The sequence below is a fragment of the Acomys minous genome (genome assembly GCF_964271855.1).
Source record: "Acomys minous genome assembly, chromosome: 2".
In the NCBI taxonomy this organism is placed as follows: domain Eukaryota; kingdom Metazoa; phylum Chordata; class Mammalia; order Rodentia; family Muridae; genus Acomys; species Acomys minous.
The window spans coordinates 148418566-148433670 of record NC_140484.1 but is presented as its reverse complement, the minus strand read 5'-3'; the positions used below and the strand labels follow the sequence as shown (position 1 = coordinate 148433670).

The 15105-nt window shown below is 48.4% G+C and overlaps 1 protein-coding gene across 1 annotated transcript in view; it reads right to left on the bottom strand.

The window, feature by feature from the left end:
• VPS35L (VPS35 endosomal protein sorting factor like) overlaps nt 1-15105 on the bottom strand; it is a 106593-nt gene that overhangs the window by 69707 nt on the left and 21781 nt on the right. Inside the window, exons 8-12 of the mRNA XM_084773409.1 lie at nt 13636-13720; nt 9718-9777; nt 3007-3103; nt 2170-2217; nt 889-982 (exon numbers count right to left, since the gene is read on the bottom strand). Of these exons, the coding sequence (XP_084629535.1) occupies nt 889-982; nt 2170-2217; nt 3007-3103; nt 9718-9777; nt 13636-13720 (384 nt within the window). The remainder of the gene's footprint in view (nt 1-888; nt 983-2169; nt 2218-3006; nt 3104-9717; nt 9778-13635; nt 13721-15105) is intronic.

Genomic DNA, 15105 nt, shown 5'->3' with positions numbered 1-15105 from the left:
TCTCAAAGCCTAAGAAGACAACTTCAAAGAGGAAAGAATGATCTTCCCTCTGTTTCTGAATGTTCAGCCCAGGGTCATTTGATCCCATGAGGAAGGACAAAATATCATGTAGTGGGGGTGTGCTGGAGGGAGGCTCTCACATAATGAAATGCAAGAGAAAGAAAAATGAGGAACAGGAAGGAACCAGGGTGTGATGGCGCACGCCTTTAATCCCAGCATTCGGGAGGCAGAGTCAGGCATATCTCTGTGAGTTCGTGGCTAGCCTGGTCTACAAAGGGGTCCAGGGCAGCCAGACTACAAGAGAAACCCTGTCTCGAAAAACCAAAAAAGAAGAAAACGGAAAAGAAACACTAAGCTGCATTGCTTCAGACTGAGGCTAAGAGGGCCCCAGTCATCTCCCGTCCGTCCACCACTGCAGCCTAAGCCTGTGTCAGGTCACAAGGACAGTGCTCCCTCCCAGGCCTTCTGCTGCTCACACCCAACCCAACTTTAACAGGAAGATGAAGACACAGACAGACAGACAGACAGACAGACACATACACACACACACACACACACACACACACACACACGCATGTACGCACGCATGCACGCACACACACCTCCCACCAAATAAACCCAGAGAACTCAACAGTAGGAAACATCTGTCTCAAGTGACTGAAAAGGAGCCTGGAGCCTCCTTCCCAGCTGGAACTGAGAAAATTAATCCAGAAAAGCAGTTCACTTGGGTGAAGATGACCTTAAACGTCCCCTAATTAGAACTGTGGGAAGTCGGTCTACTTCAAAATTAACTTTTAGGAGCAGGCATGCAGCGCTCCTCTCTGTGGAAGAGCTGTGTGCTACAGCCAGCAGCTAACAGAAGGAGCCATGGCTGTGGGCTCAGCATACCCGACACAGGTAGGCCCGTGCGTACACGGATACCAGAGGATCCCCAATCCCTCTGATCATGCAGGTCAGTCGGGGCAGGCACTCTGAAATCCCCCTGCAGAGAAAGGAGGGCAGAGTTACACTTTCCCTGCTCTTCACATCCATGATAAGGCTACATTTCCCTAAATGAAGGGGAGAAAAACACAACTTGTAATAACCAGTGGAGGTCACAGTTGCAGCTTGCCAAGGCAGCGTAAGCAGTTTTCTCTGTGATACGGTTTCTAAGGCTTCCTCATACAACGCCTGACTGAGGTCAGACTTGCTTTATGAGTTGATTTCTTTGGTGTATTTGAGACAGGGTCTCACTATACAGCCCAGACTTCTCCTGTGCTAGTAGTGATGGGGCTGCATGTGTGTGCTACTACCTGGCCCTACTTTACTAATTTTAACCATTTTATCCCTGGCCTGGCTTTCCATCAACTGCCAGCCTCCTGATCTTTTATATGGATCTACACAGATCATTGCTTGGCCCTGGTTCAGTGTCCTGGGCCTCATCTCTTTCTACCACCCCAGTCCCCACCAGTGTGACCTAGGACTCACTTCTGTGACAGGTCTTCCCTCTTGGCTGTGCTCCCTGCCAGACTGGTGAGGCAAAAATACCTATTTCTTCAGCACCCATAAACCATCCTGTCACCCTTAGCTCTAAATTAAATAATTCTCTGTAGGAGGTCCCCAGCTGACACAGCTGCCAGGTTTGACTCTGCATGCCACTGGCTTCCTCAGGCTTTGCAAATGGCTCTCAGAATTACACTTGTGAGAAATTGCAGCAGCATGCTGCAGGGGTGGGTGGGCGGGTTGGAACATCAGCTTTACTGTCACCACCACTGTGCAGCCCCCCTAGTGTGGTGCAAACCAGGTCTGCTCTCATGCTTCCTAGTGCTGTGCGCAGTTCAGGGCCTGCACAGATGCAGGTTCATGTTCAGCAGAGGGCACTAAGGCTCAGGATCTAAATAACTCACTGGAGATCCACAAGGTCAAATCCAGGGAAGGACGGACCTCGGGACCTCCTGCAAGCTATGCACGGTTCTACCCCCATGCTTGACTTCTCCTCTCTGTTCATTATATAGGGATTAAAATGCCATCTCCACTTCATTAAGCTTCTACACGATAGGTGGAAAAAATACGCAGGTGATCAGCACTGACGCTACAACTCATGAATAGCTGCTGTCACACCACTGCGTCTGTGAAGATGTGTAAGGGCTTTGCAGAAATTCTGCAGCTGCAGATGAAGAAAGGCCTTACGTTTTGGAGAGGAATTTGTTACACTTCAGGATGGATGCTTCCACATAACTACAGAAACATCTGTTAAGGAAGGCATGGTCCAGACGGCCTGTTTCTTGCCAGACAAAGATGATTCCAGAAGGAAAACAAAAGCAAGTAAGTCTTAGGCACAAGGCGGCTGTGATGGACTGCGACGGTGGAGAGAACCGAGTCAGCAGCTGCCGTGTTCTCTGTGGGGCTCTCCAAGCCCTGCACCTATTTAATTTTTGGAAAATGTTTGCCTGTTGGTTCATGGCTTTAAGCCTTCCAATCAAAGCCCCAAGGGGAGTGTGGACCTGAGATAACTAAGATACAGTGTGTGGGGGTGAGAGTCTCCATGCTTCAATACTGGGGTCCTGGTGCAGAAGATGAGGACCCTAGGCCCTCAAAATGGCTCATCAGGATGCCACCAAGAAGGAGGACCAAAAGAGTTTGGTTCCCAGCATCCTCAGGGTGGCTCACAACCACCTGTAAACTCAGCTCCAAGCTATCCAATGCCTCTGGCCTCCAAGGGTGTTTGTGTGTGTGTCCCCGCATGTACACATGCGCATGCACACACAGTTAAAAACAAAATAAATCTTTTCTTAAATGAGGCATTTCAATAGAGATAGCAAGGGAAGATTCCTCAAAGAAACAGAAGCCTGATTCATGCATTGTATTCAAAGTAACAAACAAGGAAACCAGGGAAGAGCGGGATTCCCGCAACGCCCTCTCCAGTGCAGCCAGGTGTCATGGGAACTCTAGGGCGGCCCAGCCATGGCTGCTGCTACCAGAACCACTCTTTCCACCCACCATTAAAACAGGACAAGAAAAGGATACAATCTTGGAATGAGTTCCCGGATGGAAGCAATCTTGAAAAACCAATTCAGGCATGTTTCCTTGGCGGTGTCATTCACATTCTCTGGAGAAAAGTGATCTGCAATGCAAACCATCTGTGTTGGTTCCCAAACACGCTAGATTTTTTTTTTCTTTTGTGAAATAGGGGCTCACTATGTGGGCCTAGCTGGCCTGGAACTCTTAGAAATTTGTCTGCCTCCAAGCACTGGGATTAAAGGCACGCGCCACCACAGCTGGCCTGTTCCTGGATCTTTCTAGCTCCTCCAAGTCCATGGGCAGAAAATGAGGAAGTGGAGTCCCTCCAAGTCTTACTAGGAAACAGTGACAGAAATGACACCGCTGCACACATGTGTTTTGGAAGGCACTGTGCAGCATGTTTCAGCAACACTAGCTAGATCCACACAGTAGCTCTCCACTTACTTCCAGAGTTGGAAGCACAGAGAAGTTCAGTGACTTGCCCAGGACACACAGCAAGCCATTAGAGCATGGCTACAAGCCAGGGCGGCCTAGCCCCACAGCCTGCATTCTTTGCCACCACACGTTGCTGAACCAAAGTTCCTTGAAGTGTGGAACAGTCACTGTAGCAAAAGCTGAAGAGTCACAGATGGACGATACAACAGGAAATGTAAACAGCGCTTTTACCTTAAAGAGCCAACACTGAAGGTAAGTCAAGGCCTCAGCCGGAGCCAAACAGCCGGCTCAGTATGGCTCCAACACTTCGGTCTCCTGTGGTCATACGGCCAACTTATTCCAGCATCTGTTTTTTCCCTCTTCAATAATAGAACTCTGATTTCCCAGCTGGCTAATCGGCCATCCTTGGGCTAGGTATGATCATGTGACTGAGTTTGGGCCCCCGAATACAAATGAAAGTGCAATTTCTGTGAAACATCTTTAAGAAGAGGGACCTGTCCCTTGTTCCCACCAGCCTGACTGGCAGACAATACGACAGGCTGGAATCTCTGTACTCTGACCCAGAGCCAAATGGAGATGCCTGGCATTGTCACCATCTGCCTGTCAGCCTTTACCTTCCTTAGCTGTAACCGTCAGCCTCTGCAGCCAATCCTAATCTTGATAAATAAATAGTCTTTGTATCATTAACACAAAGTCACTTCTTACAGCTCTGGACATGACATACACGTTCATAAGTCGTGGAAGGCTAAGACAGGAGGGTTGCAAGTTCAGGGCCATAGAGCAAAATCCTGACACACACAAAAAAGGCTGGAATCTTAGAACTCATACAAGAAACACAGACACATATGTACACACACAGACACATATGCAAACATAAACATACAGAGACATACACACAGAAACGTACATGCACACATAAACATACAGAAACACATACATACATACATACATACATACAAATATACACAGACACATATACACAAGATACACATAAACATACACATATACAAATACATACAAATACAAAGACATATACACACATAAAACATACATGTACACATATGTGCACATAGACACACATATGGCAATCTCACACAATGACAGATACTACTTCCAGGTCAAGAGAGAATTAAGAAACAGACTATGTTACACAAGACTTCAACACAGCACAGAAAACTAAATGATACTAACCAAAAGAGTCCTCAACTTCATTTGCTCATCAAAAAGGCTTTTAAAAGCCAGCTACAGACAGATAGTGGTTACACTTTCAGATGGTGCACAGCGCAGACCGTGCCCTCAGGAAGTGTCCCAGCGGCAGAGACAAACAGCTAACAGAAAACAGGTAAAGCACTAAGGTATCAGGTAATCAGAACCTGGAAAGACAGAAAACCAGACGGACAAGCTGTGCAGAGGCTGCAGGACTAGATAAAGGAATCAAGAAAGATTCTTGCACAGGAGGTTCCTGAACCACACCCTGAGCCACAAGAGGAAGCCATCATGCTTAGATAGGAAGGCAATGCATCCTAGAAAGAGAATAAGGGCAAAGGCCCTGAGTCAAAGCCCAGAAAGCCAAGCCCTGTGATGAGCTGGCAGGGAAGTGGTCTCCTCAGCAGGCCGGGCGGAGGCATTGTCCTCAAGGCTCTGGCGAGGAGAGGCGCGGGCTACACACTTCACAGTTAGCATGGGAGCTGAGACATACGGAAGGACCCAGGATTTGGACATTAATGCAGCAGCCTTCAGGACAATCCAAAGATGGGGTTGCTGAGGTGATGAGACAAGAACCACAATACAACCAAGTGCTAGGATGTCTCCCAATAGGAACCAGAGTGCATGGCTTCCTTATACATGCACTGGATTAAGAAGGGAGAGAGGGAGAGGGAGATGGCTCAGTGGGTAAAGGTGCTTGCAGCCAAGCCTCATGACCTGAGTTCAATTCCTGGGACTCACACAGTGGAAGGAGAGGACTGCCTCCCAGAAACTGTCCTATAACCTTCATGTTGGCTGCAGTGTGGGACTAGGAGTTAGGCAGACAGACAGGGAGGGGGGCAACGACTAGGAAATGAAGATGGTGAACTTCCGAGATGGCTGGCTTCTGCCTCATCCTCCTATCAAAAGTCTGACGTATACAACAAAGGCCTTGGGGGCTTCTTCTTCTTCGGCCAGCAGAATCCCTGCTGGTGAACTAGCTCAGTAAGTTCAGGGGACATGTTTACACAATAGTTGCATAGCTTTCTTCAAACTGACCAGCCCAAAGTAGTGGAAGATGACCCTTCAAGGACTTAAAAAACCCACGCTTCAAGGATAGGCTGGGCTTTAGGTTCCTGTGGTGCAGTCTGCTTTGGGTCTTTTTCTGTGTGTGCCTGTTGTTTGTGTGTTTCCTCACCCCCAAAAGCCTTTCTGCAGCTGCCGACTCTATTTGCTCCTCTTTGTTCAAGAGTTCTCTGCTGCTACCTGCCACACTTGAGATTTTTTTCTGCCTTTAAGTTTTTAAAAAATTTATTTATTTAGGCTGGGTGTGGTAGCACACACCTTTAATCCCAGCACTTGGGAAGCAGAGGCAGGCAGATCGCAGTGAGTTCAAGGCCAGCCTGGTCTACAAAGCAAGTCCAGGACAGACAAGGCTACACAGAGAAACTCTGTCTCGAAAAATATATATATATTTTTTTATTTTATTTTATTTTATGTGCACTGGTGTTTTAGGTGTTTTACCTACATGTATATCTGTGTGAAGGTGTCAGATCTTGGAGTTACAGAAAGTTGTGAGCTGCCATGTGGGTGTTGAACCTGGGTCCTTTGGAAGAGTAGTAGTCAGTGCTCTTAAGCGCTAAGCCATCTCTCAGGCCCAGGCCCTTAAGTTTTTAACTGGGAGTAACAGTAGCACGTGTGTGTCCCTCTCTTCCTTCACATAATAAATAAATAAATGCTTAAAAAATACTTTTTAAAGAAATATAGGGGGAGGGGTGACTACACATAATAACATGCACTTTTCTTCTTCAATTTTTCTCTTTTTTTTCTTTCTGTCCTTCTCCACCTTCTTTTCCTCCTTTCTCCTCCTCCTTTTTTAAAATGAATACAACCTCTCACCAAGTAGTCCACGCTAGCCCAGAATCCATGATCTTCCTAAGTGCTGGGATTAGCGGTGTGAGCCACCATGCTGGCTTGGTGTGTACTTGTCCAAACTCACAAGAGCCAAACCACAGTTCGAGCTCCTGAGGGCAAAGCTCTCAAGAGTTAGAGTTTCGAGTCTGAGAACCTGATGCAAATGGAAAGAATGAGTGCAAGCGTCACCAGCTTCCTTGCTCAACAGAATCCTTCAGGCAGAATTGTACCGGGAAACTTCAAAGCTGTTGTCCTAATTTCAGTTGAGAGTCATTTCCTAGACCCCTCACAACTGTGGCCAAATCCAGTCTCTTAGAAGCAGAGAAAAGCACCCAAGTGAAGATTTAACGGAAAGGAAAAGAAAATGAGCAAATCAATTGCAAGAAAACAAAAGCCTGGGCCAGCCTGGGCAACATATCAAGCCCTGCATCAAAACAAAAACTAATCAAACCCTGATCAGTATTGCTCTCAGCTGAAGTAAGATATTCAAGTTTAAACTGCCAGCTCGCATCCTCAGATAACTGGCAGCTCTCGTACTCAGATAAGGGGAACAGGCTCTGACGCCGTCTTTGATGAGGGGAACAGCCTCTGACGCTGTACTTGATGTGGCTGAGTAGGGCTAATTAGTGACGCTTCCTTACTTGGCCCTAACATGTTGCTTGGGAAAATGTCTGCAGGAGACGCAAAGTCATATGTCCGTGGGGATCAGGCAGACCATACAAACAAACTTGTTATTTTCAGACAAGGTCCTGATAAGTTAGCCCAGGCTAACATATTCTGCCTTGTTCTAGAGTGCTGGGCCTACAGGTGCCATTGCTAGCCAGGCTTATTCTTCAACAGCTGCGTAGGAACCAATGTAAGAAGCAGAAAGGCGTGGTGGCCACACCTGTGGTCCCAGTGAGTGGCAGGTGAGGCAGAAGAGCCAGAAGTTCAAGGTCACCCTCAGCTAAGGGGAGTCTGAGCAAGCCTGGGCTACGTGAGACACTGTCTCAAACAACAACAAACAAACAAACAAATGGCATTCAATGTATTTTTGTGTGCACACAAGCACACATGTATGTGAGCATCTGAGAAGGCCAGAAAAAGGTGTTAGATGCCCTCAAACTAGTTACAGCTGGCTGTGAGGCACCCTATGTGGGTGCTGGGAAACAAATCTGGGTCCTCTGCAAGTGCTCTTGGCAGTTGACTTATCTCTCCAAACTCCCCAGCCCCACCCCTAACAGGACTATAAGACATTGCTAGTCGGGCTGGACAGACGGCTCAACTGTCAGAAGCACCTGCTCTTCCTACGAAGGACCCGAATTGTTTCCCAGCACCCACATGAAGCAGCTCACAACCACCCATGACTCCAGATCCAGGGGACCCCATGCCCACTTCAGGCCTCCAAAGGCTACAGGCACACAAGCAGTGCACAGAAATACACACCAGAAAATCCACTGTTGCCCAAGAAAACACACAAGTTTACTTCTGGCAGTCGGCTGAGGTTTGATGCCGATGCCTACCACAGGGACGTGCCCATGAGCCACATGTTGAACATACATTTCAATAAATAAATTTGGATTTCCCACATCCCTGGCCAGCTGAGATAATCTTCCCATGGAGCTGGCCTCTGCACACCCTTCCAGGCTCCTAAACTTACCAGGAGGCACCACTAAAAACTTGACTACAGTGTGAGGGGTGAGTGGGAGCCACAAGAGCAACACCAGCCACAGAAAGCAAGTACAGCGAACTACACTAATGTGCTGAGGCCCAGTTCATCTGGTATACCATCGTAACCTGGGCCAGTCTCAAAGTTATCAGTGGCTTTTATCACTTTTGATTCACATTGTCTTATAATCCAGTGTCTTTTGTCATTTCTTTTTGTCTTTCCTTGCCCTTTCTGCAGTGCTGGGATGACGTCTTGCACATGTTAGGTAAGCACTCCACCATTGAGCTACAGCCTCAGCCCTTGGGTTTGAGAGACAGGAGTCCACCATGGAGCCCAGGCTAACTTTGAGCTCACAGTCCTGCTCAGTCTCCAGAGTGATGGCACATGCCGAATTCCAGGCAGGGACCTCCAGCCCAGGCTATTGAGTATCTTTTCTTTTTACACTCAAAACACATCGCAAGTACCAGGAGCAACACAGGGCTGGTGGCCACTGGACCAGACGGTGCGGTCACAGCTCTGATGCTGCTCCACGGGGCTTGCCTTTCTACGACGAGACCAGGTACTCCTGAGGGCTCATAAAGACCTAAAGCTATGTACAGCTGTGCTTCTTTCTGAGACATGTTCACATCAAAGAGTTTTAGAAAGACGGATGGATAAATGGGTGAGCAGTGGGAAGACAGATGGAGGTGGAGCAAGAGGGTCAAAGGGCAGAGAAAGGCATAGGTGAGAGGTAGGTGGGTGGATGGGTAGAGGATAGGTGGGAGGGAGGATGGATGGATGGACAAGGAGGACCAGAGAGGGGAAAAAAGAAAAGAGTTATGAAAGAAAAGGGAGTGGGGCAGGGAAGAAAAAAGGCAATAGATCAAATTATGGGTTACCGACACTATCACAGTCTTATGGTCCCCAGGCAAGAGCCACTGCCAAGAGAAGGGAGGAGGGTGAACCAATGGCCCAGGCTGCCCCTGCAACTTGTGTGAACAGGCAGGTTTTGGCAGCAAAGCTTGGTTGTTAAAGAGGGAAAAGGAAAGGGAGCTGCACCCGAGGATGCTGCATCTAAAGACATTGTCATTCATGTGACAACAGAGTCCATCATCCACCTGTCCCATTAGAACCTCCTGGGAGCGTAAAATTGATTGGCAATGAATTTAACGTCAACATCACTTATGTATAGACTGAGGAGGCAGGGCATCTGCTACTATTGATTTATTTGACATCCTTCCATACATACACAGTTTTTATTTAAGTAATTTGCTGCTTGGGAAGAAAGACACATGTGAAACAGGAGCATGGCTTTGGGGAGCGGAGGAGGAAAGCTGGTGTGCAGCCGGGTCTAATTCCACCCCCTTCCAGTTTGTGCATTCTAATGACTTGCCTGTTTGCCAGCTTTCTGATGGCTTTGGACGACTGAGACAATCAGAGCTCAAACATGATTCTTTCAGCACGTTAAATTAAAAACCTTATCTATTTTCAATAAATCCTGACCTGATTAAAAACCTCCTAACTGTGGTTTAAGGCAGACTGGTGCATGACATTACCTGGCAAGGCACCGCGGCTGTCCACACACATTGAGTAGATGCGTTCATAGACCAGCTTTCCTAGGAGAAAAAGACATATGGTATTGACATCACACACCACAGGAGCAAACACTAAATAAATGTTGCTAATTAGAGACAGGAAAATGTCACCTGGCAGCAGGCATTAACTCATGAGGGCATACTGCCACCTAGTGGCACATATTTTAGCTTTGGGATTGTTTTGTTTGTTTTTTAGTGAGGAGGAAAAGAGCTGACGCACACTTGCAGACACATCCTGGGAGAAGCTGGTTCTTTCACATGTATTCACTGAGTTTACCTAGAGTAATTAAGTTAAAAAATGTTACAGGATGTTGTGGCCCGCGGGGTATGGGTCAGATACCATCCCCTGATCCCATCGACAGAGCTCAGACCACTGGCTGCTTATTGCATCTCCTGGCCTAAGCTGGGATGGCTGGAGCTAGAGTCCACTGTAGAACGCTCTCTGCTGAGTGCATGAGGACCCTCAGGCCGCTGTGGCCCTGAGTCCAGCTTCTTTTCCTCATCTGGCTCAGCTGCTGATTGCCTCTAGCAGTGTGGTAGCTGGGAACGCACGGGCCTGGGCCGGTCTCGGAGCTTTGAAAGACAGAGACATGGGGATGTGACTAGAATGTGGGCCTTGAATCCACTGCTGGGAACCCCTTATGCACCCTCACACTCAGGTGTAAGAGGCACTAATGCACTAGTGGACAGAATATCTGGAAATGGTCCCAGTGCCCTATGTGCCCTACACTGGTACTTCTCTGACCCAGCACCCAGGCAGAGCACCCAGGCAGAGCACCCAGAGCTCCTGAAGCTCCCCACCCAACGTGAAGTCTGTGTCCATCCCCAGAGCCTCCCACAGCAACGGTCTGGTAGTAAGTGTAAGAGCCCAGTGACAGCCACGGTGAGAAGCCCAGCTTGGAACCCCAACCCCCAACACAGGCACGCACGCACACACACACACACACACACACACACACACACTTCAGAGAATGGGCTCCAGCGGCAGTGCCAGTGCCTCCACTCCATGTGCCCCTCTTCCTTCTTGTGCTTTCATACCCCAGGGTCATTCTGGTGATGAGAGAGGCACTCCCTCCCTGCCACAGGGATGGGGCCGTTAGGTCATCCTGAAGAGAACTGCTTGCCCCTGTGCGCACTGAGGAACAGCTTACCGAGGAACTGATACAAACCCCTTTACTTCCTATGCAAACCTGCCACCTCTCTAGAACCTGCCTTTAGAAAATACAACTGTTTTTTATATTCCAGCCTCACAGTGTAACATTTCTGGCCAAATAAGCTGTGTTTCTTTTGTTCAGGCAGTGGGTACTGTTTTGTTTTGGTTTTCTGAGACATGGTTTCTCTGTGTAGCCTTGGCTGTCCTGGTCTCACTTTGTAGACCAGGCTGGCCTTGAACTCACAGCAATCCACCTGCCTCTGCCTCCCAAGTGCTGGGATTAAAGGCGTGTGGCACCGTGCCTGGCTATGTGCATTGTTTTGGGAAATAATAATCATTTTTATGCGTGTGGGAGGGGCAGTACATGAGTGCATTACTTAGCCACATGCAGATATGAAGGCCAGAGGAGGATTTCGGTGTTCTCCTCTCTGACTCCGCCATTGTGCTTTTGAATCAGGACTATCATCATGCCTGGAGCTAGGCTGGAAGCCACCAAGCTCCAATGATCTTCCCAGCTCTGCCTCCCACAGCGGTGGTGTGCAGGCACACACATAGCTAGCTCCGCCCATCTTCAGTGTGGATTCTGAGGATCTGAACACAGGTCCTCATGCTTACACAGGAACCTCTCCCTCGCTGAGCTGCCTCTCCAAGCCTTACTTAGTTCTTTTCCTCACTCACTTTCTGACATATCAAAGACACGACAACTGAAAACCACAGCAGTGACGATAAACATGTTCTGAGCACGTGTTCTATGCCCAACCCTGTCCATAATTATTTACCACAGCCAGGCCAGCAGCTCTTGGGAGAGGAAAAGTGTGCTGTGCTCCTTACACACCCACTCAGGTGTTCTCTCCAGAACGTCTGGCAGACGTCATCTTCCCCTACGTACCATTTCACAGGTGGAAAAACCGAATCTCAAACACGTGGCTCTGAAGGAGCGACAGCAGCCAGGGAAGTCAGCTGCCCATCGACACCTGTGGTCTCTACCAAGATGCTAACCAAAGCCGTGCACACGTCTGCCCTGTGCATGCATCTCCAGATGCCTGGGCCATGTCTATGGTCCTGCCCTGCAAGACCCTCTAACCCTCAGTCATCATGCTAAAGGCAAGAGGTAGGTTTGTTAGGACAGCACATGACAAGACTGACCACAGACCTCAGGATTCATACCCAGGCAAGGCAGGGCTGTACTCCCATTAAAAACTAGAGACTTACAAACACCAAACATACCCAGAGCCCATTCCTTTCTTTCAACAACAGCAGAACATGTTTGTGGGTAATCAACCCAGGCCCTGGAATTCAGCCTCTTGTTGCCAGACATCATGCCCACTGACATGACCCAAGCCAGGCGAGAGAGTAACATTCAAAGGCTTTTGTTGGGCTGTTGGGGGAGGGGGATTAATAGCCCTACCCTAGCTTGGTGACCACCAGCAACAAAGCTGATGGAAGTGGAGAAACACAGTGTGAATCTTGAGAATGAAGTCATCCCAAGAGAAAGTACCAGAAAAACACAAAATCTTAACCACTCCAAGCCTAGTTTTACCTGAGGGCAGAACCCACTCTTGGATCTTCAGCTGGAATATCTGTTGTTGGAAGGGTTACAGACAGGACCTGCCGTGCTGTAAGCCAATGGACCCCTCTTTGGTAAGAGAGTGAATGCCTCCGTCTGACCTCCAGCTCTCAGAAGGAAGTGTCTGCAAGTCCCTTTGGGGTGCCTCCACTCTGTGTATACACCCTTGAGTGTTGCCCGGTTCAGGCTCAACCACCCACTGCTACGCTCCAGGCCTTGGGGCTCCTGCACCTTCAGACTAGTCTCTTCATCTGGAACTTTCCAGTGAGCTGTAAAAGATGCTGCTGTCTCCTACATGAAGTATGGAACCAGGGTAATCCCAAGGAGCGATGCAGATAGACCTCAGAGGCACTATGACTGCCATGCAGCCAAGACAGAACAGTAGTTACTGAAGACACAGGAAAATGGACAAGCTGGGGAAAGCGTCAGGGGTGCATGCAGAAGCATCTAGGTGCCCAGCTGAGAAAAGTGGCTTATGGCAGTGCCAACTCCCAAGACAGATACACTCCAGGGCAGGGAGAGTACAGGGAAGAGAGTCTGAGCTCCCAGGCCAGATCTTCACCGGCTTCCCAAGGCCCATGTACGAAAGGTGCCTGCTCCAGGAGTAGTCTTGGGAGGTGTGGCCCCTTTAAGAGGTGGAGCCTAGCGGCAAGTATTTAAGCCACCTAGAGCTACCCCTGAAGGCAACTGTGAGCCTCCAGCCCTGGACACCTCTGCCTCTTCTGCTTCTTGTCCATAGAGTGGAACTGCATGTCACGCATTCCTGCCGAGCTGTGCTGCCTTGCCACTGGCCGGAATCACGAATGGAAACTCCAGGACTGTGAGGCCAGGTAAACCTTTCCTTACGTGCCAGTGATGCTGACTACCACACACTGGAATGCCACACTCTGTCCTCTAAATACGGATAAGTTCCACGTGGCAATCAAAATAGAAATATCATCTGTCACTTTGTTAAGATAAAATACATGTAACATACAATCCTATATATAAAAACCTTTGACTTGATTTTAAACAGGAGAAAAAAAATCTCAGAGCAGACTGCTGTCCCTCTGACTTACCAAAGAGGACCGAAGCCACAGTAGAACCCACCCTGAGCACCCTGTAGCCACTTTCTGACAAAACATGTATTTCCTGGATACCAGAGGGCTATGGTACTTACCAAACGTATCAAGGATGTCGGTGATAAGGACAAATTTGCTGGGGTAGAACTGAATAACGCTCGTGTCTGACAGCAGCTTTGAACACTGGAAGGAGAGAATGGTAGAGGGAATTCACTCTCGTGTGCCTGAGAGAACCTCTAATGACTCCATAAGCAACTTAACACACTGATGAGTGCCAAACCTGCGTCAGCCGCTCCCATGGAGGACAATGATAAGAAAAACCTGCTCTTATTTTATTTAGTTTTTAGACTTTATATGTGTGGGTGTTTTGTCTACATCTGTGTACATGCACCATGTATGTGCCTGCTGCCACCAGAGGTCAGAAAAAAGTGGGGAATCTCCTGGAATCTGGGCTATAGACGGTCATGAACTATCATGGAGATGCTGGGAATCAAACCCTAGTCCTCTGGAAGAGCAGCCAGTGCCTTTGAATACTGAGCCATCTCTGTAGCTACACCTGTACTTTTTCTTTGTGCAGTATGCATGTGTGCACACATGGAAGTCTAAGGAAGCAGTCAAGTGTCCTTCTCCATTGATCTCCACCTTGTTCCCTTGGGACAGGGTCTCCTACTGGGCCTGAAGCTATCACTTTTAGCTAGGCTGGCTGGCTTACTGGGAAGCAATCTCCTAGAATCTGCCTGTCTCTACCCCGCAGTGCCAGGATTACAAGAAAGCTCCACCATGTCCAGTTTTTCTCAGGAGCGCTGGAGATGCAAACTCAAGTCCTCTCATCTGCACGGCGAGTGCTTTTCCCCAGTCAGCCCTCTCCCAGACCATCACTCACTTTTGACAAAAGGAACCAGAATGTTTCCAGAGCCTCCTACAGAATGTTCTGGAAAGCACGGCTCTGAGAAGGCCACAGGTTCAAGATTGAGGAAGACTGTTCTAGAATGATCCTCCTTATCTACTGAAACAGAATGGGGGAATCTCTGAGTTCAAGGCCAGCCTGGCCTACATAGTGAGTTCCAGGATAGCCAGGGCTACACAGAGAAACTAGGTATTGAAATCATGATGATGATGATGATGATGATGATGATGATGATGATGATGATAAAAAATAGAAAGTGGCAGAGGAAGACAGTGGACACCGCCTGAGGGTTCTGCATATGCATGTCCATGCCTCACAAATGTGCACATTTGTTACATATTCACAAATAATAAGTAAATTGGACATTAAAGAAATGACCCATGAACATGCATTTCCGGTGAGCAGGGCATGCACGCGCTAGTCAGGACATCCTGCAAGCTGAATACCCTGGGCTCCTATTTTCATTCTGGGTCTCCAGCATCTAACCCGCGAGCATGACCGAGTTTCTCCTCTGCATGACATGCCTATGCATAAACACTGTGTCTGACCAGTGGAAACCCTCTCACAGGGGCAGGAAGATGTGAGCTGTTAAAACAAGGATCCTGACACGTGTGGCATCTGGGCACATATGGAATTCTAGCCCCTGCTGTCTTGCCCTGTG